Source organism: Triticum urartu, chromosome 2A (genome assembly GCF_056163025.1).
Source record: "Triticum urartu cultivar PI428250 chromosome 2A, HENAU_Tu73, whole genome shotgun sequence".
Classification (NCBI taxonomy): Eukaryota; Viridiplantae; Streptophyta; class Magnoliopsida; order Poales; family Poaceae; genus Triticum; species Triticum urartu.
This window is the reverse complement of record NC_141874.1, coordinates 672,735,740-672,761,391: the sequence shown is the minus strand read 5'-3', so window position 1 is coordinate 672,761,391 and position 25,652 is coordinate 672,735,740. Positions and strand designations below refer to the sequence as shown.

The 25,652-nt window shown below is 42.0% G+C and overlaps 1 protein-coding gene across 1 annotated transcript in view; it reads right to left on the bottom strand.

The window, feature by feature from the left end:
- The window catches only part of LOC125537802 (uncharacterized), an 85,982-nt gene extending 60,539 nt beyond the window's left edge, over positions 1-25,443 (bottom strand). Inside the window, exons 1-2 of the mRNA XM_087540102.1 lie at positions 24,924-25,443; positions 24,029-24,295 (exon numbers count right to left, since the gene is read on the bottom strand). Coding sequence (XP_087396228.1) covers positions 24,029-24,295; positions 24,924-25,233 — 577 coding nt within the window. The 5' untranslated portion in view covers positions 25,234-25,443. The remainder of the gene's footprint in view (positions 1-24,028; positions 24,296-24,923) is intronic.
- Between the last annotated feature and the right edge of the window lie 209 nt (positions 25,444-25,652).

Here is a 25,652-nt window from a genome sequence, read left to right as displayed (position 1 = left end):
CCGTATTGCAATAAACATGATCAAATCATATTCATGCTCAACGCAAACACCAAATAACACTTATTTAGGTTCAACACTAATCCCGAAAATATAGGGAGTGTGCGATGATGATTATATCAATCTTGGAACCACTTCCAACACACATCATCACTTCGCCCTTAACTAGTCTCTGTTCATTCTGCAACTCCCGTTTCGAGTTACTACTCTTAGCAACTGAACTAGTATCAAATACTGAGGGGTTTCTATAAACACTAGTAAAGTACACATCAATAACATGTATATCAAATATACCTATGTTCACTTTGCCATCCTTCTTATCCGCCAATTACTTGGGGCAGTTCCGCTTCCAGTGACCAGTCCCTTTGCACTAGAAGCACTTAGTCTCAGGCTTAGGACCAGACTTGGGCTTCTTCACTTGAGCAGCAACTTGCCTGCCATTCTTCTTGAAGTTCCCTTTCTTTCCCTTTGCCCTTTTCTTGAAACTAGTGGTCTTGTTAATCATCAATACTTGATGCTCTTTCTTGATTTCTACCTACATCGATTTCATCATCATGAAAAGCTCAGGAATCGTTTTCATCATCCCTTGCATACTATAGTTCATCACGAAGTTCTAATAACTTGGTGATGGTGACTAGAGAATTCTGTCAATCACTATTTTATCTGGAAGATTAACTCCCACTTGATTCAAGCGATTGTAGTACCCAGACAATCTGGGCACATGCTCACTGCTTGAGCTATTCCCCTCCATCTTTTTAGCTATAGAACTTGTTGGAGACTTCATATCTCTCAACTCGGGTATTTGCTTGAAATATTAACTTCAACTCCTGGAACATCTCATATGGTCCATGACATTCAAAACGTCTTTGAAGTCCCGATTCTAAGCTGTTAAGCATGGTGCGCTAAACTATCAAGTAGTCATCATATTGATCTAGCCAAACGTTCATAACGTCTGCATCTGCTCCTGCAATAGGTCTGTCACCTAGCGGTGCATCAAGGACATAATTCTTCTATGCAGCAATGAGGATAAACCTCAGATCACGGATCCAATCCATATCATTGCTACTAACATTTTTCAACTTAGTTTTCTCTAGGAACATATATATAACATAGGGAAGCAACAACGCGAGCTATTGATCTACAACATAGATATGCTAATACTACCAGGACTAAGTTCATGATAAATTAAAGTTCAATTAATCATATTACTTAAGAACTCCCACTTAGATAGACATCCCTCTAATCCTCTAAGTGATCACGTGATCCAAATCAACTAAACCATGTCCAATCATCACGTGAGATGGAGTAGTTTCAATGGTGAACATCACTATGTTGATCATATCTACTATATGATTCACGCTCGACCTTTCGGTCTCCGTGTTCCGAGGCCATATCTGTTATATGCTAGGCTCGTCAAGTTAAACCTGAGTATTCCGCGTGTGCAACTGTTTTGCACCCGTTGTATTTGAACGTAGAGCCTATCACACCCGATCATCACGTGGTGTCACAACACGAAGAACTTTCGCAATGGTGCATACTCAGGGAGAACACTTATACTTTGATAATTTAGTGGGGAATCATCTTATAATGCTACCGTCAATCAAAGCAAGATAAGATGCATAAAAGATAAACATCACATGCAATCAATATAAGTGATATGATATGGCCATCATCATCTTGTGCTTGTGATCTCCATCTCCGAAGCACCTTCATGATCACCATCGTCACCGGCGCGACACCTTGATCACCATCGTAGCATCGTTGTCGTCTCGCCAATCTTATGCTTCCACGACTATCGCTACCGCTTAGTGATAAAGTAAAGCATTACAGCACAATTGCATTGCATACAATAAAGCGACAACCATATGGCTCCTGCCAGTTGCCGATAACTCGGTTACAAAACATGATCATCTCATACAATAAAATTTAGCATCATGTCTTGACCATATCATATCACAACATGCCCTGCAAAAACAAGTTAGACGTCCTCTACTTTGTTGTTGCAAGTTTTACGTGGCTGCTACGGGTTTAGCAATAACCGTTCTTACCTATGAATCAAAACCACAACGATAGTTTGTCAAGTTGGTGATGTTTTAACCTTCGCAAGGACCGGGCGTAGCCACACTTGGTTCAACTGAAGTTGGAGAAACTGACACCCGCCAGCCACCTGTGTGCAAAGCACGTCGGTAGAACCAGTCTTGCGTAAGCGTACGCGTAATGTCGGTTCGGGCCGCTTCATCCAACAATACCGCCGAACCAAAGTATGACATGCTGGTAAGCAGTATGACTTATATCGCCCACAACTCACTTGTGTTCTACTCGTGCACAACATCAACGCATAAAACCTAGGCTCGGATGCCACTGTTGGGGAACATAGTAATTTCAAAATTTTCCTACGCACATGCAAGATCATGGTGATGCATAGCAACGAGAGGGGAGAGTGTTTTCCACGTACCCTCGTAGACCAAAAGCGGAAGCATTATGACAACGCGGTTGATGTAGTCGTACGTCTTCACGGCCCGACTGATCAAGCACCGAAACTACGGCACCTCCGAGTTCTAGCACACGTTCAGCTCAATGACGATCCCTAGACTCCGATCCAGCAGAATGTCGGGGAAGAGTTCCGTCAGCACGACGGCGTGGTGACGATCTTGATGTTCTACCATCGCAGGGCTTCACCTAAGCACCGCTACAATATTATCGAGGATTATGGTGGAGGGGGGCACCGCACACGGTTAAGAGATCAATGATCAATTGTTTGTGTCTTTGGGGTGCCCCCCTGCACCCGTATATAAAGGAGCAAGGGAGGAGGAGGCCGGCCCTAAGAGGGGCGCGCCAAGTGTGGAGTCCTACTAGGACTCCCTAGTCCTAGTAGGATTCCACCTCCCATATGGAATAGGAAAAGAGGAAGGGAAAAGGAGAAGGAAGGAAGGGGGCGCCCCCTTCCCTAGTCCAATTCGGACCAGACCAAGGGGAGGGGTGCGGCCACCCTTGAGGCCCTTTTCCTTCTTTCTCGTATGGCCCAATAAGGCTCAATACGTATTCCCGTAACTCTCCAGTACTCCGAAAAATACCCAAATCACTCGGAACCTTTCCGATGTCCGAATATAGTCGTCCAATATATCAATCTTTACGTCTCGACCATTTCGAGACTCCTCGTCATGTCCCCGATCTCACCCGGGACTCCGAACTCCTTCGGTACATCAAAACTCATAAACTCATAATATAACTGTCATCGAAACCTTAAGCGTGCGGACCCTATGGGTTCGAGAACAATGTAGACATGACCGAGACACGTCTCCGGTCAATAACCAATAGCGGAACCTGGATGCTCATATTGGCTCCCACATATTCTACGAAGATCTTTATCGGTCAGACCGCATAACAACATACGTTGTTCCCTTTTTCATCGGTATGTTACTTGCCCGAGATTTGATCGTCGGTATCTCAATACCTAGTTCAATATCGTTACCGGCAAGTCTCTTTACTCGTTTTGTAATACATCATCCTGCAACTAACTCATTAGTTGCAATGCTTGCAAGTCTTAAGTGATGTGCATTACCGAGAGGGCCCAGAGATACCTCTCCGACAATCAGAGTGACAAATCCTAATCTCGAAATACGCCAACCCAACAAGTACCTTCGGAGACACCTATAGAGCACCTTTATAATCACCCAGTTACGTTCTGACGTTTGGTGGCACACAAAGTGTTCCTCCGGTAAAGGGGAGTTGCATAATCTCATAGTCATAGGAACATGTATAAGTCATGAAGAAAGCAATAGCAACAAACTAAACGATCAAGTGCTATGCTAACGGAATGGGTCAAGTCAATCACATCATTCTCCTAATGATGTGATCCCGTTAATCAAATGACAACTCATGTCTATGGTTAGGAAACATAACCATCTTTGATCAACGAGCTAGTCAAGTAGAGGCATACTAGTGACACTCTGTTTGTCTATGTATTCACACATGTATTATGTTTCCGGTTAATACAATTCTAGCATGAATAATAAACATTTATCATGATATAAGGAAATAAATAATAACTTTATTATTGCCTCTAGGGCATATTTCCTTCAGATCCGTCGTCGATCTCATCGTCCCGCTGGTTCCGCCACCCCGTCCTCCACCTCCAAGGAGCTGCCCCAACGTTCCCCTCGTCTTTTGCGCCACCTCCATTCCCACACCGCCGTCTTCACCTGCACCACCAGAACAGCATCATCATCACCATTTCCTCGGATGAAGCTGCGGCCTAATTGGCGCCGCTAAAGAGGTTGTACACTAATCGCCGCATTTTCTTCTTGATTCGATCTCACGGTGCTGCCGGCGCTCGGTCCCGAGACGACACGGCGCGGCTCCATCCACGGCGGCGTCGTCGGCCACTTCCTCCACGGTGTCTCTCCCTCGGCGGCGACGTCCACATCAGTAAGACCTGCTAGTGCTTTAGCTCTCGCTCGCGCTGCTGCTCTGCTCTTGCTCTCGGTCCCCTGCCTGGTCTGTTCTTGTGATTGCTCTTGCTCGCGCTGCTGCTCTCGCTCTTGCTCTTGCTTGCGATGCTGCTCCGATTTAGCTACACTTCACTCCGATGCCGCCGAGGTGAAGGAAGAACCAGCCACAGCGGGGAGGGGGGCTCGCCGGAGAGGTACCCCACTATCTATCTTAGGGTTCAGGATGGGGGCGGTGGTCGCCGGCGGTGGCGGGGCGTTGGCGGGGCGGTGGCGTGGGGATCGCCAGAGAAAAAGCTCGGCATGGGGGGCCTAGAGGGATGGCCGGGGCGGCGGCGGACCAGCGGTGGGGAGTGTTTTAGGGGTGGGCGGGGCGGCGCACCGTAGGCGGCGGGGGGCTGCTGTTTGGCCGGCTCAGGGGGTGGAGGTTGAAGATGAACCGCAGGCCCTTGATTTTGTATCCAACGGCTGCAAAATCGATTGACCAGAGATGAAAAAGTCAGTCAACCGACGTGTAGCCTCACCTTGCTAGTGCGTCGAGTTTCGACAGCAAAATTCAGTTTTGACAGCAAAATTCAGTTTCGGCAGTTAAGTTCAGTTTCGACAGTTAAGTTCAGTTTCGACAGTTAAATTCAGTTTCAACAGTTAAGTTCAGAGATGAGCGGCTGATGTATTTTACATCTAGCACTTTGTGGTTATGTATTTTACGTCATGTATTGGAGATGCTATTAGAATTCCACTCAGGTTAACGTTGTCCGTTGTCTCTCTTGTCCTGCTTCAGCCTCGGCGTCGTACAACTCACCGGAGCTGCTCCAACGATGAAACCCTCCATCACAGCGGAGCAGTACCTCGGGCTCCATCTCCAGACGCCTAAGATCTTCTTCCCCTCCTCCGACAGCCAAGTCAGCCGGAGCATCCTCACCGGCCAACCCAATCACGCTGAGATCGACATGGCTTCGCCAAAGAGGTTGTACACTTGTTGCATCTCTTTTTCACTCTACATGTTATATATATTGTCCACTGAGCACATGGATTTGTTCCTTTAGTGTCTCCTTGAAAGAAAAATGTAGGAATTTTAATTTTCACTTGTCCTCCTTTTCAAATTCCTATTCATGAAGCACAAGACTAAGAGATAGTAGCATAATAGCATTATAACCGTACATTTTCTTGTGGTTTGACTTAATCTCACCATGCTTCTTTGCATCCTGTGATCTTCCAATTGTTGTGAATCAAACACCCAGATTGGCAGAAATCATGTGTTTTTAAATTCTCTATTTTGCACGTGCATTCCTATCATATTCCTGTCTATTTCCTATCCCTGCATTGTTGTAATCCTCCAATTCAAACGAGCCCTTACAGAATTACTTCTCTTATAGATAGTTGTCAAAGAAAACCTTGTGTGGTTTGTCCCGCTCCTGCTGCGTCGTCGTCCACCCCAGTTCAGCTGCTCCAACGACAAAAGGGTCCAGCACAGTAGGGATCTGACCTCCAGACTGTCTTTCGCCGCCTCAGATCTTCTTCCCCGCCGCTGGCAGCCATGAAAACTGCACTACCATCATCAACCGAGCAGATGACCTCGAGGACTACACGGGTCCGCAAGAGAGGTCGCACTCTTTCGTGTCTGCTTACGTTATGCATCGCTTAATATTACATGCTACTTTATCGTCCTATTCACCGATTAGGCTCTGAGTCAGCTCCAAACTAATGGTCAAACTTGAGTTTTTAAATGGTTGTGGGGTACATATCAGGGCCGCTATCAATAGTATCTATCTACTATCTGGTTAATCTCCGGTGTCTACTATGAGTTTCATGTTGGGTGGGAAACAAACAGTAAAGAAGCCATTATCTATATTTTTTAACTGAAGCCATTATCTGCCTGCTATTATTGGTTTTGGGTCTATCCATAGGTTGCTACCATCACTCTGGATTTTGGCATGCACTCCTTACATAATCTCACTATGTTTTATTCCTATGCATGACAGTTATTGTAAACAATGGAACTGAACATGTAGAGCAAAAGAGACGAGCCTTGTGTGGCAATAAAATTTCATGCAGACGTCGCTCCATGGTAGGCGCAAAGGCAGCCCCCCCCCTCCATGCATTTCGGATTGTAATCGAGAGGAACATATCTGTTCGGAGGGGGATTCAGAAGGAGAAGACAACTCCTATTTACCCCCTGAGGTCTTCGCTCTAACTTGGCATGCTGATGTTGGTTATATCATGCATATGGTGTCTTGCATTGCTTACTTTATACATCAAATATGTCATATGCTTAGTTTAGACATCCTCTGTGTGAATGCCATCTGTTTAGTTTATTCATCGTTTATGTGAATTATGCAACGCCATCTTGTTTAGCCAGGCATCATATATGTGAATTTTGCAATGCCATCCTGCTTAGCCAGTCATCTTATATGTAAATTATATCAGGCCATCCTTTTTTTCATTACATATTACATTTGTCAACAATGTTATTACATTCAACTGCTCTTCGTGTGCATCAGCCATTTGACATGGTGATGGCAAATTCTGGAGTGAAAACAAGGTCTTCAGAGCAGACTATGCTATCTAACGAAGCGCATATCTCACTGGTTACGGATAGCTCCTCAGAGGAGGATTCAGAGACAGATGACCAGTCATATCCCCCCCCGAGGTGTATGCTCTAACTTGGCAGGGTTATGTTGCTCATATCATGCGTATGGTGTCTCGCATTGCTATGTCATTTGATTAGTTTAGACATGCTTTGTGTGAATGCCACCTGTTTAGTGTCTAATTACCATATATGTGAATTATGCATTGCCATCTTGTTGCAAGACATTATATATGTGAATTATACAATGCTATCTTGTTGCAAAAGGCATTACATATGTGAATTATGCAATGCCATGTTGTTTAGCCAATCATCATGTATGTGAATTATATCATGCTATCATTTTTTGTATTACGTATTCCATTTGGCGACAACGTTTGTATATTCAACTACTCTTCCTGTGTATCAGCCATTTGAAGCGGTGATGGAAGTATCTGGAGTGAAAACAAGGTATTCAGAGCAGACAATGCTACCTGCTGAAGCAGACATCTTGCTGGTTACATAGAGCTCCTCGGAGGAGGATTCAGAGACTGATGACCAGTCCTATTTTCCCCCTGAGGTCTATGCTCAAACTTGGCAGGGTTATATTACCCATGTCATGCATGTTGTCCTGCATTGCTTAGTTTTTACATCATATATGGATTGCCATCTGCTTACTTGCTTACTATATAAATCATCTATTTGAATTATATCATGCCATCATGTTTACATAGTACATACACATCATCTATCTGAATTATGGCATGGCAACCCATTTAATAAAGACATCATATAGTTATATCATCTCATCATGTTTAGTGTTTACAGTCATCATATTTTGAATTATGGCATTCTATCCGTGAATGTATGTGAATTATGGCATGCCAACCTATTTAATAAACACATTATATAGTTATGTCATGTCATCCTGTTTACATAGTCTCATATTTTGAACTATGTCTTTCCATCTTTTTTAGTTAGCCATCATAATGTGAAATTGTGTCATGCTATCCTGTTTAGTTAGCCATCATATATGTGAAATTGTGTCATGCTATCCTGTTTGGTTAGACAACATAAATATGAATTATTTCATGCCCTCTTTTATTCCCCACTATCCATTGCACATGTCTATCATACAATGTCTATACTTTCAATTACTTTTCTTGTTTATCAGCCATTTGAATTGGAGAGCGTGATGGCAGTATCTAAGGGAGTAACAACACGGTCTTCAGAAAAGATAATGCTAGCAGTTGATGCAGATAGAACCACGGTTGTACTTGCCCAAGGACCAAATCCACCACACATAACCCAGACTCTCGCAGATTGTACCCCTACCCGGTTGGACAGAGAACCAGCACCCCTTCTAACCCCAACCCCGGCAGATAGTAACCCAGTTCCAGTTGACACAGCACAGTCTCCACCACAGAGCACCCAAACACGAGCAGTTAGTAAGGGAACTGCAGTGCCCAAAGCACGAGGACCACCACTCCAAATCCCAACTCAACGCTTAAAGGAGAAGAAGATTTGTTCTCAGGTCAGGTTCTGTAGCTATAGTTCATACTCCTTTTCTCTTGCATGACTGTATTTACTCATACCAACTATTTTCAAATTTGAAGGATGGAATTGAAACTCCAATGGCGCAACAGGTATGTTTTAAACCTGTTTCTTTAACTGGTTTACTGTTGTAACCTGCTCTATGTTGATTTCAGTTTCAATTGAATAAACAGTTATGTTCTCATGTCATGCACATTACAAGTGTTGTTATTGCTCTATAGTTACCCACACTTATATTATGTCTATTCTGCTTTGTCTTGAACAAACATTATTTGAACTGTGTCTCTATCTTGATTTGGCAACAAAAACTAGAATGGTATACACCATAAAGTGACCATGGTACATAGATATATGTTTGTGTCATGCTGTTATCCTGTCCACTTTACTACTGAACTCATTTACCAAAATGAGTTTCATATACAACATGGTAAACATGTGATGTGTCTGCTTGTTTCTCTTTTAGAATGCGGAAAAAATATTGGAGAACAGTACCGCGTTATCCAATGGTAAAGGAAGTAATGCAGATAAGGTTCAAGATAGTGAGACATCCCTGTTGGTCTCCAAGAAAGCTGATAAAAACTATCTTAACGACAGTGAGGGAACCCAAAAGTCATGTCTTGATGTAGTGTTCGAGTTACTGGCCACTACTGCTGGCACAAGCTCTTTGAACTCGCTGCCTGAATCAGTTCATCTTCTTGAGTCTCAACTTCAAGTTGAAAGACATCGATCAGATGTGCTACGACAGGAAGCTGAAGGACTGAGGAAGTCCCTGCAGAATTCAGATGCATATTTTATGGTGCAACAGCAAGCGCTTGAGGATTTAAGCGCCAAACAAGAGAAAGTTAATAAGCTTGCTAAGCATCTTGCCAGCATTATGGGTTCCCGGGATATTGTTTCTTGAGATCTCATGAAGTGGTTTCAGTTCTGGATTTGTTTTGTTGCGGCGTTTATTTGCGCTGGTCGCCAACTTTGACAACCAGTGTATATGATATGCTGCTTTGTTCCCTATATTTGCACTGGTGGTGAACTTTGATGCCCAGTGGATGTAATATGTGTAATAGCCGTGATAGCCTAGCATTAGTTGCTTAGTTATTTATTTCCTTGTTGTCTTGTTTATTTGTTTGCTTGTAGTCATTGCAGTTCTTTTTCCGCGGTTAGCCAGTGGCTGCAATAACCTATTTTTTAAAACTAGGCCACAATAACCATGGGCTAATATTTACTATAGTGACACTGGGCCTCCTACTGGCCGTAGAAATAGTGGGCCTTCTACGGGCCGTAGAAACAATGGGCCTTCTACGGGCCGTACAAACAATGGGCCTTCCGCGGGCCGTATTATCAATGGGCCTTATACGGGCTGTATAATCGATTGGCCAAACATGGGCCAAACAGACCGCATTATGGCCGTAAACGGGCTAGAGTTGGAATCGTCTGTTCATGGGCCGACCATAACGGGCCATCGTTAATAGGCCGTATTTGATGACGCTATGAAATCGGCCCAACGTATTAACGGACCACAAACGGGCCAACTGTAACCATGGGCTGAATTTGGCCCACAAGCAGAAAATGACAGTAACGGGCCGTAAGTAAATGAATGATGGAAATGAGCCCAAGAATAAATGGGCTCTGAGAAGGCCGAAAGATAACATGGGCTGGAAACGGCCCAACGGAATAACGGGCCGTTAATGGGTATAAAGTGATACACTGTTCATTATGGGCCAGTTTCACCATGGGCCATTAATGGGTGTAAAGTGATACACTGTTCATTACGGCCCAGTTTCACCATGGGCCGTTAGTTGGCCAAGATTTACATAGGGCCTCATATGGGCCGAAAGACGTCATGGGCCATACATGGGCCAGAAGTGAAAACGGTCTGGAATCATATTGCATGGCCCAGATGATGCTACTGGGACTAATTCGGATAGGGTGTAACGGGCCTTGGGTTAGCGGGCTGTAAATGGGCTATATTTGAACAGGCCGTTAACAGGCTTTCCATGGGCCGGCCCACCAGCTTTTAACCAAGTCAAACGGGCCGGCCTTTTCATAGGAATGGGCCTCTGTTGGGCCATGCCACGTGTCGACGTATCATAGGCGCCTTCCGTCCAATGAGTGGTTGACATCTGTCCCAACGATGAGCCGACACGTGTTTCCTCCAGCCAATGATGATTTTACACGTGGAAAATCCCCATTGGCCGGGGCTGTTAACGGGTTATCGGATCCAAAACCCGACCCGATAGCTTAACGGCGTTCCGTTACGGTGGATGCCACATGTCGGTCACCCTTGACGAAAGCACTTCTGTGACGCGTGATTTGTCGTCATGGAAGTGGACACTTCCGTGATGATAATTTTGGTAATGTCATGGAACACTTCTACGACAGCACAGGTATGACTATCTTGATTCTGTCATAAATTTGTCATGGATGTACATGCATGACAAAAAAGCAACCTTCTGTGACAAACACGTATCATCACGGAAGTGTATTTTTTTTGTAGTGCTAGTACGAACTCTAGGGCTGTTTGTGACACTTATAAGAATAGCCCAACGGATTGATTGGAAAGAATTACTTTGAGGTGGTTTCGTACCCTACCATAATCTCTTCGTTTGTTGTCCGCTATTAGTGACTTTGGAGTGACTCTTTGTTGCATGTTGAGGGATAGTTATGTGATCCAATTATGTTAGTATTGTTGAGGGAACTTACACTAGCAAAAGTATGAACCCTAGGTCTTGTTTCAACACATTGCAATACCGTTTACGCTCACTTTTATCATTAGTTACCTTGCTGTTTTTATAATTTCAGATTACAAATACCTTTATCTACTATCCATATACCACTTGTATCACCATCTCTTCGCCGAACTAGTGCACCTATACAATTTACCATTGTATTGGGTGTGCCGGGGACACAAGAAACTCTTTGTTATTTGGTTGCAGGGTTGCTTGAGAGAGACCATCTTCATCCTACGCCTCCTACGGATTGATAAACCTTAGGTCATCCACTTGAGGGAAATTTGTTGTTGTCCTACAAACCTCTGCACTTGGAGTCCCAACAACGTCTACAAGAAGAAGGTTGTGTAGTAGACATCAAGCTCTTTTCTGGCGCCGTTGCCGGGGAGGTTAGCGCTTGAAGGTATATCTTTAGATCTTGCAATCGAGTCTTTTAGTTTCTTGTTTTATCACTAGTTTAGTTTATAAAAGAAAACTATAGAAAAATGGAATTGAGTTTGTCTCATACACTTCACCTTTTTAATATCTTTCGTAAGTATGATGGAAAGGATAATTGTGCTCAAGTGCTAGAAGAACAAATCTATAAAATGTTTGGCACTAAATATTTGAATGATGGGCATGATTGCAATGTTGTTAGTATGAATTCTTTGAATATCTATTATGCTAATGATATGCACAGCCACAAGCTTGGGGAAGCTATGTTTGATGAAGACGATATTTTTTGTCCCCCAAGTTTTGATGAGCAAATTTATTATGATGAAAGCATGCCTCCTATCTATAATGATTATTGTGATGACACGTATGCTTTAAACAATAATAATAACAATGAACCTTGTCATCTTGATCTTAATTTTCAATCACATGATAGTTATTTTGTTGAGTTTGCTCCCACTATTATTCATGAGAAGAATTTTGCTTATGTGGAGAGTAGTAAATTTTCTATGCTTGTAGATCATGAAAAGAATGGTTTAAGTGCTGGTTATATTGTTGAAATCATTCATGATGATACTGAAAATTATTATGAGGGAGGAATATATGCTTGTAGGAATTGCAATAATATCAAGTTTCCTCTCTATGTGCTTAAAGTTTCGAAGTTATGCTTATTTTGCCCTCCTATGCTAGTTGATTATTGTTCCCACAAGTTGTTTGCTCACAAAATCCCTATGCATAGGAAGAGGGTTAGACTTAAATGTGCTAGTCATATTCTTCATGATGCTCTCTTTATGTTACAATTCTTATCTTTTATGTGAGCATCATTGAAATCATCGTGCCTAGCTAGGGGCGTTAAACGATAGCGCTTGTTGGGAGGCAACCCAACTTTATTTTTGTTCCCTACTTTTTGTTCCTGTTTAATAATAAATAATTCATCTAGCCTCTGTTTAGATGTGGTTTTATGCTTTTAATTAATGTTTGTGCCAGGTAGAACCTTTGGGAAGACTTGGGGAAAGTCTTGTTGATCTTGCTATAAAAAACAGAAACTTTAGCGCTCACGAGAACTGCTGTCATTTTTATTTGGAGAGTGCTATTTAGTTAATTATTTTTGAAGATGATTAATAGATAAATTCCTCAGGTCCAGCAATTTATTTGAGAATTTTATTAGTTCCAGAAGTATACGTTTGATCCAGATTACTACAGACTGTTCTGTTTTTGACAGATTCTGTTTTCTATGTGTTGTTTGCTTATTTTGATGAATCTATGAGTAGTATCGGATGGTATGAACCATAGAGAAGTTGGAATACAGTAGATATTACACCAAGATAAATAAATAATGATTTCATTACAGTACCTTATGATGGTGATTTGCTTTCTTATACTAACGGAGCTTACGAGTTTTCTGTTAAGTTTTGTGTTGTGAAGTTTTCAAGTTTTGGGTAAGGATTCGATGGACTATGGAATAAGGAGTGGCAAGAGCCTAAGCTTGGGGATGCCCCGAAGGCATCCCCTCTTTCGTCTTCATTCATCGGTAACTTTACTTGGAGCTATATTTTTATTCACCACATGATATGTGTTTTGCTTGGAGCGTCGATTTATTTTTTTAGGATTTTCTTGCTGTTATTTAGAACATTGTTTTGCATCTTTTATTTCAATAAAAGTGGCATTGATAGCCTTTACTATGCCTATGTTATAAGTCTTCATGTTGCTGTTTGAAAACAGAAAGTTTACCGCTGTTGCAATAATTCCCTAGAAAAGTCAGAATGTGATAAAATGTTGAAACCTTTTGCATATTAAGCTCTAATAAATTTAATACAGTGGGAATTTTCTTTCATAATTTTTGGAGCTAGGGAAGTACGGATGTTGCTACATTCTTTACAGACTATCCTGTTTAGGCAGATTGCTGTTATGTTTGCATTGTTTGCATATGTTTCTTCTTTAATGATTCTATTTGAGGATAGGACTATTAAATATGCAGAGACATTTAGTATGCAATGTTGAATAATAATTTTAGTGATTTGCTACAGTAGAGTATGATAAGGTTTTGGCAATGGTTTATACTAATGTATCTCACAAGTCCTTGTTGAGTTTTGTGTGGATGAAGCTTTTGAGATTTAGGGAGACCGTGATATGAGAGGAATTAAGGAGACACAAAAGCTCAAGCTTGGGGGTGCCCAAGGCACCCCAAGATAATATTTCAAGAAGTCTCAAGCTTCTAAGCTTGTGGATGCCCCGGTTGGCATCCCACCTTTCTTCTTCAACAATTATCGGTTAGTTTCGGTTGATCCTAAGTTTTTGCTTCTTCACATCATGTTTGCCATTATTAGAATGACATTTTATTTTGCTTTTCTTGCTGTTTGAATAAAATACCAAGATCTGAAATTATTAAATGTTAGAGAGTCTTCACATAGTTGCATAATTATTCGACTACTCATTGATCTTCACTTATATCTTTCGGAGTAGTTTGTCATTTGCTCTAGTGCTTCACTTATACCTTTTAGAGCATGGTGGTAGTTTTATTTTGAATAAATAGATGAACTCTCATGCTTCACTTATATTATTTTGAGAGTCTTAAATAGCATGGTAATTTTCTTAAAATCCTAATATGCTAGGTATACAAGATTAATAATAAAACTTTCTTATGAGTGTATTGAATACTAAGAGAAGTTTGATGCTTGATGGTTGTTTTGAGATATGGAGGTAATAATATCAAATTCATGCTAGTTGAGTAGTTGTGAATTTGAGGAATAGTTGTGTTGAAGTTTGCAAGTCCCGTAGCATGCACGTATGGTAAACGTTATGTAACAAATTTGAAACATGGGGTGCTATTTGATTGTCCTCCTTATGAGTGGCGGTCGGGGACGAGCGATGGTCTTTTCCTACCAATCTATCCCCCTAGGAGCATGCGCGTAGTGCCGAGGTTTTTGATGACTTGTAGATTTTTGCAATAAGTATGTGAGTTCTTTATGACTAATGTTAAGTCCATGGATTATACGCACTCTTACCCTTCCATCATTGCTAGCCTCTTCGGTACCGTGCATTGCCCTTTCTCACATTGAGAGTTGGCGCAAACTTCGCCGGTGCATCCAAACCCCGTGATATGATACGCTCTTTCACACATAAACCTACTTATATCTTCCTCAAAACAGCCACCATACCTACCTATTATGGCATTTCCATAGCCATTCCGAGATATATTGCCATGCAACTTTCCATCATTCCGTTCATCATGACACATTCATCATTGTCATATTGCTTAGCATGGTCATGTAGTTGACATAGTTTGTGGCAAAGCCACCGTTCATAATTCTTTCATACATGTCACTCTTGGTCCATTGCATATCCCGGTACACTGCCGGAGGCATTCATATAGAGTCATCTTTGTTCTAGTATCGAGTTGTAATCATTGAGTTGTAAATAAATAGAAGTGTGATGATCGTCATTATTAGAGCATTGTCCCAAGTGAGGAATAAAAAAAGAAAGGCCATAAAAAAAGAGAGAAGGCCCAAAAAATAGAAAGGCCATAAAAAATAAAAGGCCCAAAAAATGAGAGAAAAAGAGAGAAGGGACAATGTTACTATCCTTCTACCACACTTGTGCTTCAAAGTAGCACCATGATCTTCATAGTAGAGAGTCTCTCATGTTATCACTTTCATATACTAGTGGGAATTTTCATTATAGAACTTATCTTGTATATTCCAACAATGGGCCTCCTCAAGTGCCCTAGGTCTTCGTGAGCAAGCAAGTTGGATGCACACCCACTAGTTTCTTTTGTTGAGCTTTCATACATTTATAGCTCTAAGTGCATCCGTTGCATGGCAATCCCTACTCCTCGCATTAACATCAATCGATGGGCATCTCCATAGCCCATTGATTAGCCTCGTTGATGTGAGACTTTCTCCTTTTTTGTCTTCTCCACATAACCCCCTCATTATTCTATTCCACCCATAGTGCTATATCCATGGCTCGCGCTCATGTATTGCGTGAAAGTTTATAGGTTTGAGATTACTAAAGTATGAAACAATTGCTTGGCTTGTCATCGGGGTTGTGCATGATGAGAGCATTCTTGTGTGACGAAAATGGAGCATGACTAAACTATATGATTTTGTAGGGATGAACTTTCTTTGGCCATGCTATTTCGAGAAGACATAATTGCTTAGTTAGTATGCTTGAAGTATTAAAAAATTTATGTCAATATGAACGTTTGTCTTGAATCTTTCAGATCTGAATATTCATGCCACAATTAAGAAGAATCACATTGAAATTATGCCAAGTAGCACTCGTATCAAAAATTCTGTTTTTATCATTTACCTACTCGAGGACGAGCAGGAATTAAGCTTGGGGATGCAGATACGTCTCCAACGTATCTATAATTTTTGATTGCTCCATGCTATATTATCTACTGTTTTGAATGTTTATGGGCTTTATTATACACTTTTATATCATTTTTGGGACTAACCTATTAACCCAGAGCCCAGTGCCAGTTTCTGTTTTTACCCTATTTTAGGGTTTCAAAGAAAAGGAAAATCAAACGGAGTCCAATTGACCTGAAACTTCATGGAACTCATTTTTGGAAGGAAAGAAGCCCAGAAGACTTGGAGTGCACGTCGGGGGATTTGCGAGGAGGTCACGAGGTAGGGGGCGCGCCCACCCCCCCTGGGCGCGCCCTCCACCCTCGTGAGCCCCTCGTGGCCCCCCTGACGTACTTCTTCCGCCTATATATCTCCATATACCCTAAAAACATCCATGAGCACAATAGATCGGGAGTTACGCCGCCAGAAGCCTCCGTAGCCACCGAAAGCCAATCTAGACCCGTTCTGGCACCCTGCCGGAGGGGGAAATCCTTCTCCGGTGGCCATCTTCATCATCCCGGTGCTCTCCATGACGAGGAGGGAGTAGTTCTCCCTCGGGGCTAAGGGTATGTACCAGTAGCTATGTGTTTGATCTCTCTCTCTTGTGTTCTTGAGGTGATACGATCTTGATGTATCGCGAGCTTTGCTATTATAGTTGGATCCTATGATGTTTTCTCCCCCCTCTTCTCTCTTGTAATGAATTGAGTTTCCCCTTTGAAGTTATCTTATCAGATTGAGTCTTTATAGATTTGAGAACACTTGATGTATGTCTTGCCGTGCATATCTATGGTGACAATGGGATACCACGTGATTCACTTGATGTATGTTTTGGTGATCAACTTGCGGGTTCCGCCCATGAACCTATGCATAGGGGTTGGCACACGTTTTCGTCGTGATTCTCCGGTAGAACTTTGGGGCACTCTTTGAGGTCCTTTGTGTTGATTGAATAGATGAATCTGAGATTGTGTGATGCATATCGTATAATCATACCCACGGATACTTGAGGTGACATTGGAGTATCTAGGTGACATTAGGGTTTTGGTTGATTTGTGTCTTAAGGTGTTATTCTAGTATGAACTCTAGGGTTGTTTGTGACACTTATAGGAATAGCCCAACGGATTGATTGGAAAGAATAACTTTGAGGTGGTTTCGTACCCTACCATAATCTCTTTGTTTGTTCTCCGCTATTAGTGACTTTGGAGTGACTCTTTGTTGCATGTTGAGGGATAGTTATGTGATCCAATACAGTGGGAATTTTCTTTCATAATTTTTGGAGCTAGGGAAGTACGGATGTTGCTACATTCTTTACAGACTATCCTGTTTAGGCAGATTGCTGTTATGTTTGCATTGTTTGCATATGTTTCTTCTTTAATGATTCTATTTGAGGATAGGACTATTAAATATGCAGAGACATTTAGTATGCAATGTTGAATAATAATTTTAGTGATTTGCTACAGTAGAGTATGATAAGGTTTTGGCAATGGTTTATACTAATGTATCTCACAAGTCCTTGTTGAGTTTTGTGTGGATGAAGCTTTTGAGATTTAGGGAGACCGTGATATGAGAGGAATTAAGGAGACACAAAAGCTCAAGCTTGGGGGTGCCCAAGGCACCCCAAGATAATATTTCAAGAAGTCTCAAGCTTCTAAGCTTGTGGATGCCCCGGTTGGCATCCCACCTTTCTTCTTCAACAATTATCGGTTAGTTTCGGTTGATCCTAAGTTTTTGCTTCTTCACATCATGTTTGCCATTATTAGAATGACATTTTATTTTGCTTTTCTTGCTGTTTGAATAAAATACCAAGATCTGAAATTATTAAATGTTAGAGAGTCTTCACATAGTTGCATAATTATTCGACTACTCATTGATCTTCACTTATATCTTTCGGAGTAGTTTGTCATTTGCTCTAGTGCTTCACTTATACCTTTTAGAGCATGGTGGTAGTTTTATTTTGAATAAATAGATGAACTCTCATGCTTCACTTATATTATTTTGAGAGTCTTAAATAGCATGGTAATTTTCTTAAAATCCTAATATGCTAGGTATACAAGATTAATAATAAAACTTTCTTATGAGTGTATTGAATACTAAGAGAAGTTTGATGCTTGATGGTTGTTTTGAGATATGGAGGTAATAATATCAAATTCATGCTAGTTGAGTAGTTGTGAATTTGAGGAATAGTTGTGTTGAAGTTTGCAAGTCCCGTAGCATGCACGTATGGTAAACGTTATGTAACAAATTTGAAACATGGGGTGCTATTTGATTGTCCTCCTTATGAGTGGCGGTCGGGGACGAGCGATGGTCTTTTCCTACCAATCTATCCCCCTAGGAGCATGCGCGTAGTGCCGAGGTTTTTGATGACTTGTAGATTTTTGCAATAAGTATGTGAGTTCTTTATGACTAATGTTAAGTCCATGGATTATACGCACTCTTACCCTTCCATCATTGCTAGCCTCTTCGGTACCGTGCATTGCCCTTTCTCACATTGAGAGTTGGCGCAAACTTCGCCGGTGCATCCAAACCCCGTGATATGATACGCTCTTTCACACATAAACCTACTTATATCTTCCTCAAAACAGCCACCATACCTACCTATTATGGCATTTCCATAGCCATTCCGAGATATATTGCCATGCAACTTTCCATCATTCCGTTCATCATGACACATTCATCATTGTCATATTGCTTAGCATGGTCATGTAGTTGACATAGTTTGTGGCAAAGCCACCGTTCATAATTCTTTCATACATGTCACTCTTGGTCCATTGCATATCCCGGTACACTGCCGGAGGCATTCATATAGAGTCATCTTTGTTCTAGTATCGAGTTGTAATCATTGAGTTGTAAATAAATAGAAGTGTGATGATCGTCATTATTAGAGCATTGTCCCAAGTGAGGAATAAAAAAAGAAAGGCCATAAAAAAAGAGAGAAGGCCCAAAAAATAGAAAGGCCATAAAAAATAAAAGGCCCAAAAAATGAGAGAAAAAGAGAGAAGGGACAATGTTACTATCCTTCTACCACACTTGTGCTTCAAAGTAGCACCATGATCTTCATAGTAGAGAGTCTCTCATGTTATCACTTTCATATACTAGTGGGAATTTTCATTATAGAACTTATCTTGTATATTCCAACAATGGGCCTCCTCAAGTGCCCTAGGTCTTCGTGAGCAAGCAAGTTGGATGCACACCCACTAGTTTCTTTTGTTGAGCTTTCATACATTTATAGCTCTAAGTGCATCCGTTGCATGGCAATCCCTACTCCTCGCATTAACATCAATCGATGGGCATCTCCATAGCCCATTGATTAGCCTCGTTGATGTGAGACTTTCTCCTTTTTTGTCTTCTCCACATAACCCCCTCATTATTCTATTCCACCCATAGTGCTATATCCATGGCTCGCGCTCATGTATTGCGTGAAAGTTTATAGGTTTGAGATTACTAAAGTATGAAACAATTGCTTGGCTTGTCATCGGGGTTGTGCATGATGAGAGCATTCTTGTGTGACGAAAATGGAGCATGACTAAACTATATGATTTTGTAGGGATGAACTTTCTTTGGCCATGCTATTTCGAGAAGACATAATTGCTTAGTTAGTATGCTTGAAGTATTAAAAAATTTATGTCAATATGAACGTTTGTCTTGAATCTTTCAGATCTGAATATTCATGCCACAATTAAGAAGAATCACATTGAAATTATGCCAAGTAGCACTCGTATCAAAAATTCTGTTTTTATCATTTACCTACTCGAGGACGAGCAGGAATTAAGCTTGGGGATGCAGATACGTCTCCAACGTATCTATAATTTTTGATTGCTCCATGCTATATTATCTACTGTTTTGAATGTTTATGGGCTTTATTATACACTTTTATATCATTTTTGGGACTAACCTATTAACCCAGAGCCCAGTGCCAGTTTCTGTTTTTACCCTATTTTAGGGTTTCAAAGAAAAGGAAAATCAAACGGAGTCCAATTGACCTGAAACTTCATGGAACTCATTTTTGGAAGGAAAGAAGCCCAGAAGACTTGGAGTGCACGTCGGGGGATTTGCGAGGAGGTCACGAGGTAGGGGGCGCGCCCACCCCCCCTGGGCGCGCCCTCCACCCTCGTGAGCCCCTCGTGGCCCCCCTGACGTACTTCTTCCGCCTATATATCTCCATATACCCTAAAAACATCCATGAGCACAATAGATCGGGAGTTACGCCGCCAGAAGCCTCCGTAGCCACCGAAAGCCAATCTAGACCCGTTCTGGCACCCTGCCGGAGGGGGAAATCCTTCTCCGGTGGCCATCTTCATCATCCCGGTGCTCTCCATGACGAGGAGGGAGTAGTTCTCCCTCGGGGCTAAGGGTATGTACCAGTAGCTATGTGTTTGATCTCTCTCTCTTGTGTTCTTGAGGTGATACGATCTTGATGTATCGCGAGCTTTGCTATTATAGTTGGATCCTATGATGTTTTCTCCCCCCTCTTCTCTCTTGTAATGAATTGAGTTTCCCCTTTGAAGTTATCTTATCAGATTGAGTCTTTATAGATTTGAGAACACTTGATGTATGTCTTGCCGTGCATATCTATGGTGACAATGGGATACCACGTGATTCACTTGATGTATGTTTTGGTGATCAACTTGCGGGTTCCGCCCATGAACCTATGCATAGGGGTTGGCACACGTTTTCGTCGTGATTCTCCGGTAGAACTTTGGGGCACTCTTTGAGGTCCTTTGTGTTGATTGAATAGATGAATCTGAGATTGTGTGATGCATATCGTATAATCATACCCACGGATACTTGAGGTGACATTGGAGTATCTAGGTGACATTAGGGTTTTGGTTGATTTGTGTCTTAAGGTGTTATTCTAGTATGAACTCTAGGGTTGTTTGTGACACTTATAGGAATAGCCCAACGGATTGATTGGAAAGAATAACTTTGAGGTGGTTTCGTACCCTACCATAATCTCTTTGTTTGTTCTCCGCTATTAGTGACTTTGGAGTGACTCTTTGTTGCATGTTGAGGGATAGTTATGTGATCCAATTATGTTAGTATTGTTGAGGGAACTTACACTAGCGAAAGTGTGAACCCTAGGCCTTGTTTCAACACATTGCAATACTGTTTACGCTCACTTTTATCATTAGTTACCTTGCTGTTTTTATAATTTCAGATTACAAATACCTTTACCTACTATCCATATACCACTTGTATCACCATCTCTTCACCGAACTAGTGCACCTATACAATTTACCATTGTATTGGGTGTGTTGGGGACACAAGAGACTCTTTGTTATTTGGTTGCAGAGTTGCTTGAGAGAGACCATCTTCATCCTACGCCTCCTACAGATTAATAAACCTTAGGTCATCCACTTGAAGGAAATTTGCTACTGTCCTACAAACCTCTGCATTTGGAGGCCCAACAACGTCTACAAGAAGAAGGTTGTGTAGTAGACATCAGTTGCCATGCTTTTTGGGTCGGCTCGCAGCGACGAAGACCTCTTCCTCGACTACATGAAGATTGCCATGAGATACAGAAGCGCACAAGGGCTCGTGGATGCATCAGAAGAGGTGAGGAAGAAGGCGACGACTAAGGAGAAGCAGCGCATGGAACAGTGCTATGCAACCCCAGGTAAGGGTATAATGCCCATCGACAAGTTGGTGTGGGCAATGAAGGAGGCGGACTCCAGCGATGCTGGGCAGAGGGAACGGTGGGCAGCCCACCGCTATGTCCCTCCAACACAAGCTACAGCTCCAACTACTATGGGCAACGACGACGAGGACCTGCAGATCATCGCCCAACCAGCACTGTTGGCTCGCCGACGTCCTCCTCCCATCATCGTCATCGATGGAGACGACGAGGAGGTGCCAGAGCTGCCACCTACCACTCAAGTCAAGCAAGAGGTGCGATGGTCAGGTCACATAGCAGGGCAGGGGCCTAACAATCTGAAATTGTAAGTTTCAGATTCAGTTACAGCAGTTATCGCCAGATCTATGTGAGATTCAGTTCTGTCTGTTTATCAGGGTGTTTGCAATCTCAGTGAGATTCAGTTCTGTCAGTTTAAGTGTCTTTGAACAATTTCAGTGTCCATGTGCTATCTATGTAAGACTAAATGCTATCTTGGGAGACTAAATGTCTTCCAAACTTGTCTGAATTTGTCTGAACCTGTGATCAAGCAATTTATAAAGTAAACAAATCTTAGCAAGAACTTATGATACAACACACATAAATAAACTGCATCAGACTTAGATAATTGAACCCATTACAGTTCTTAGGTAGTTCAAAGGTAGTTCATAGGTAGATCAGAGCATATTTGCATCAGACTGATCATTCCTAGGCCAATTATATATATAGGCCTCATATATACTTACCATCCACAGCTACCACTTCACACCTCCATCACAACTTTCTTTATCTTGTCCAGCTTTTCCTTGCACCCATGACCAACCTTAAGGAGCTCAGCAATGACATTCTCCAGCTTCTTATTCTGATCTTTAAGGAGATCTTTCTCCACCTCTAGTTCCTTCATGGCCTTCCTTCTGTTTTGGATTATATCAGCTTGACTCTGAAGGATTCACCTTTGTTCTTTCTTGAGCTTAAGCTTCTCCATTTGAAGCTCAATCTTTTCCTGCTCCTCAAGTTGCTTCTTCTTCTCCTTCAGTTCATTGATTGCCTGGCTTGTGCAATCCATGTCATGAGATTTGATTCCATCCTGATAATCAAACAACTTGGAAACATCATCCACCAGCTGGCCATACTGATTTGCCAGAGAATCAAGCCCCTTCTGCAGTTTTGCAACCTCTATCCCATGAGCCTCATTATCCTGGGCTCTACCAAGGTTCTGCTCATGATACATATCCCAGAGCTTGCTTAAGCACCTTTGTAGAATTACAGGCCAGGGGGCATCTACCACTCCATAACACCACAGTTCACACCATCCTGAAAATCAATTTAAATTTACAGTGAACAAGCAAATTCAGAATAACAAATCATAAACAATAATGATAAAAATAGCTACACTAGCTAGTTAGTTATATAATACAAATACAATACATTAATATGTTTCATATGTTTCTAGTGCTCTTTACTACAAGTACAGTATTCAGACATACCAATGTTTTCAGACTTAAGGAAAATTCAGAAAAACAACAACTAAACACTCTGTTTCCACTACATAGCAGAAATTCAAGATAATCAAATCCACAACAACTTGGTCCATTACCTTAGTAGCACATCCTATGAATCTCCTACCAGTGTCAGTGCCTTCAAATGCCACAAACTTTCCCGCCCTCTGCCTATGCAGGATGCACCTTCTGTCAGATTCAGTCACAAGCAAACAAAAACTAGGGTCTATCACAGTGTCAGGAGTTTGCTGCAAAAGCAAAAGCAGATCTATATCAACAAAAACTCACATATATCAACTTAAATGGAAAAATCTCAAATATCTTCAAACCCTAACCCTATAACAGAACAGACAGGAGAGGGAGAGGATAGACTGAGCTGACTTACAAAGTACTCCATCTGCATGCTGTTGAACTCGCTCATGTACTCGTCATCGTCATCCGACGTCTCATTGCTGTTTGGCCACGACGGCATGGTCGTGGCGTCGCCGGAGCGCGAGAAGAAGAAACAGAAGCAGAGGAGAGTAGAGAGGAGTGGAGTGAGCTCGGGGGAGAGTGAGAGAGCTGGTGGGGACGAGCGGCCCGGTCGGCCAGGTTATGACCTGGTCCCGACCAGGTGCGGCCGACGAGCGGCTCTAATGGCCCCATGTGCACGCTGCTAGCTGTTAGCTGGGCCGCCCGCCTGGCAAGTGGGCCACTCACGTCAGAATCACGGTTAAAACGGTCAAAACCACCATTGAGTCAACCTGGTAGTTTTTAGTCATGTTTTTACATTTTTTTGGTAGTTCGGCCACTTTTAAAAAAGTGGTAGTTCTGTGGGACGCGAACCCCTAAACTGGTAGTTTTTTGTCAAACACTCCATGCAGCCTATGGCACACTTTGGACAGTAAACCATGTATGCCATTGAGTCCAACGCTTTCTCAAGAGCAAGCCTATCCCAACGTTCAAATTCTTCTTTGCTAAGAAGCCTCTTTAATAAATAGTGTGGGATCGAAGCATTACACTTGGTGTCCGGGCATACCAACTGAAACAAACTACCTTCCTTCACATGCATCTTGCATAAGGTCTCCATGCATTTCACACAGAACAAGTGTTGGCATGGGAGTTTGATGAAGTTTGAACCTATTTGATTCATAATTAAAGTCAGTTTATTGTACAAGGGAACAAAGTCGAACCTGTGCAAGTCAGAATAAGAAGAAACATGATAGGAAAGGAGTAACATGTTTTTCCTCAAACATGTACCCAAATGCTTGTCATATTGAATTTATAGAATAATAACAGCTTCACACATTTTGTTCCTTTTTTGGGAATAGAAAACAAGATATAACATGATAATATTAAGCCTAATATATAGAAAGAATTTGTTCATGCGTTTCTGAATTGATCTTCACCATGAAGCATGAAAACTTCTTCTAGATATTTGTTACCACCATATACTCCCTCCGTTCCTAAATATAAGTCTTTCTAAAGATTCCAATATGGACTACATACAGAGAAAAATGAGTGAATCTACACTCTAAGTCCATATACATCCGTATGCAGTCCATATTGAAATCTCTAGAAAGACTTATATTTAGGAACGGAGGGAGTACATGGCAAGGGTCAACGAGAGTACAAAGTGGACGGCCACAATTGAATGGATGCTATTCTTTCTGGGAATGCCCTTACAAAATGCATGTGAAACATGACAGCTCGATTTCTTGCTATATGGTACTACTGAACAAAGAAGGCAAAAAGCAAATGTTTTTACCTTTGCTCTGGTTAATGCATATCATGCACATATGAAGATCCTCAAGAAATGCTTGGTAATGCTTCTTACTATTGTAACTGAGCATTGAAGGGATCACAGCATCCAATGAGACATCTCTTGAGATTGCCCGCATATCTCCTTTGTGCGTTGGAATGTCATGGCCTAACATTATTTTGCCATCAAGCCAGAGATGTGACAATGAAGCATTCCGTATCCACTCAACCCATTGATAAACCACTTCCTGCCCCGGCAGCTCTGCCCAGATGGTGTCAAGCATCTCACAGAGTAGAGAAACATTATGTTCATCCATCCATTTAGCGACGACTGTAAAATATAGTGGGTCTTTGCTAGGATAGGATTTTGGAAGTAAGCATGTCAGTACCAAAGGAGGCAAGTACTCAAAGTTGCTAGTGTAAGAGAATTCATCTTGTTTGTTGTGTTCTCCGCTAGCGCTATCAACACATCCTCCATAATTTGGATTTTCATTAGCTGAAGAAAGCTTAGCACGAACTTCAGCACCATCAGGCGCCGGAGACGAGCTTGGGTGGCGGAGGAGAGTGAAGGAAAGTGGAGTGAAGTGGCTAGGGTTTGGTCCAGCTAGCGGATCGCAAGGAATATATGTGGGGTCAGGTGGGCCAGCGTGGGTCGGGTTCGACGTGGCGGGCGTGCCCGGGCGCCCCATATCCGCCCCATATTTGGGCTGGATATGAGGGGTGCGGGTTAGCCCGG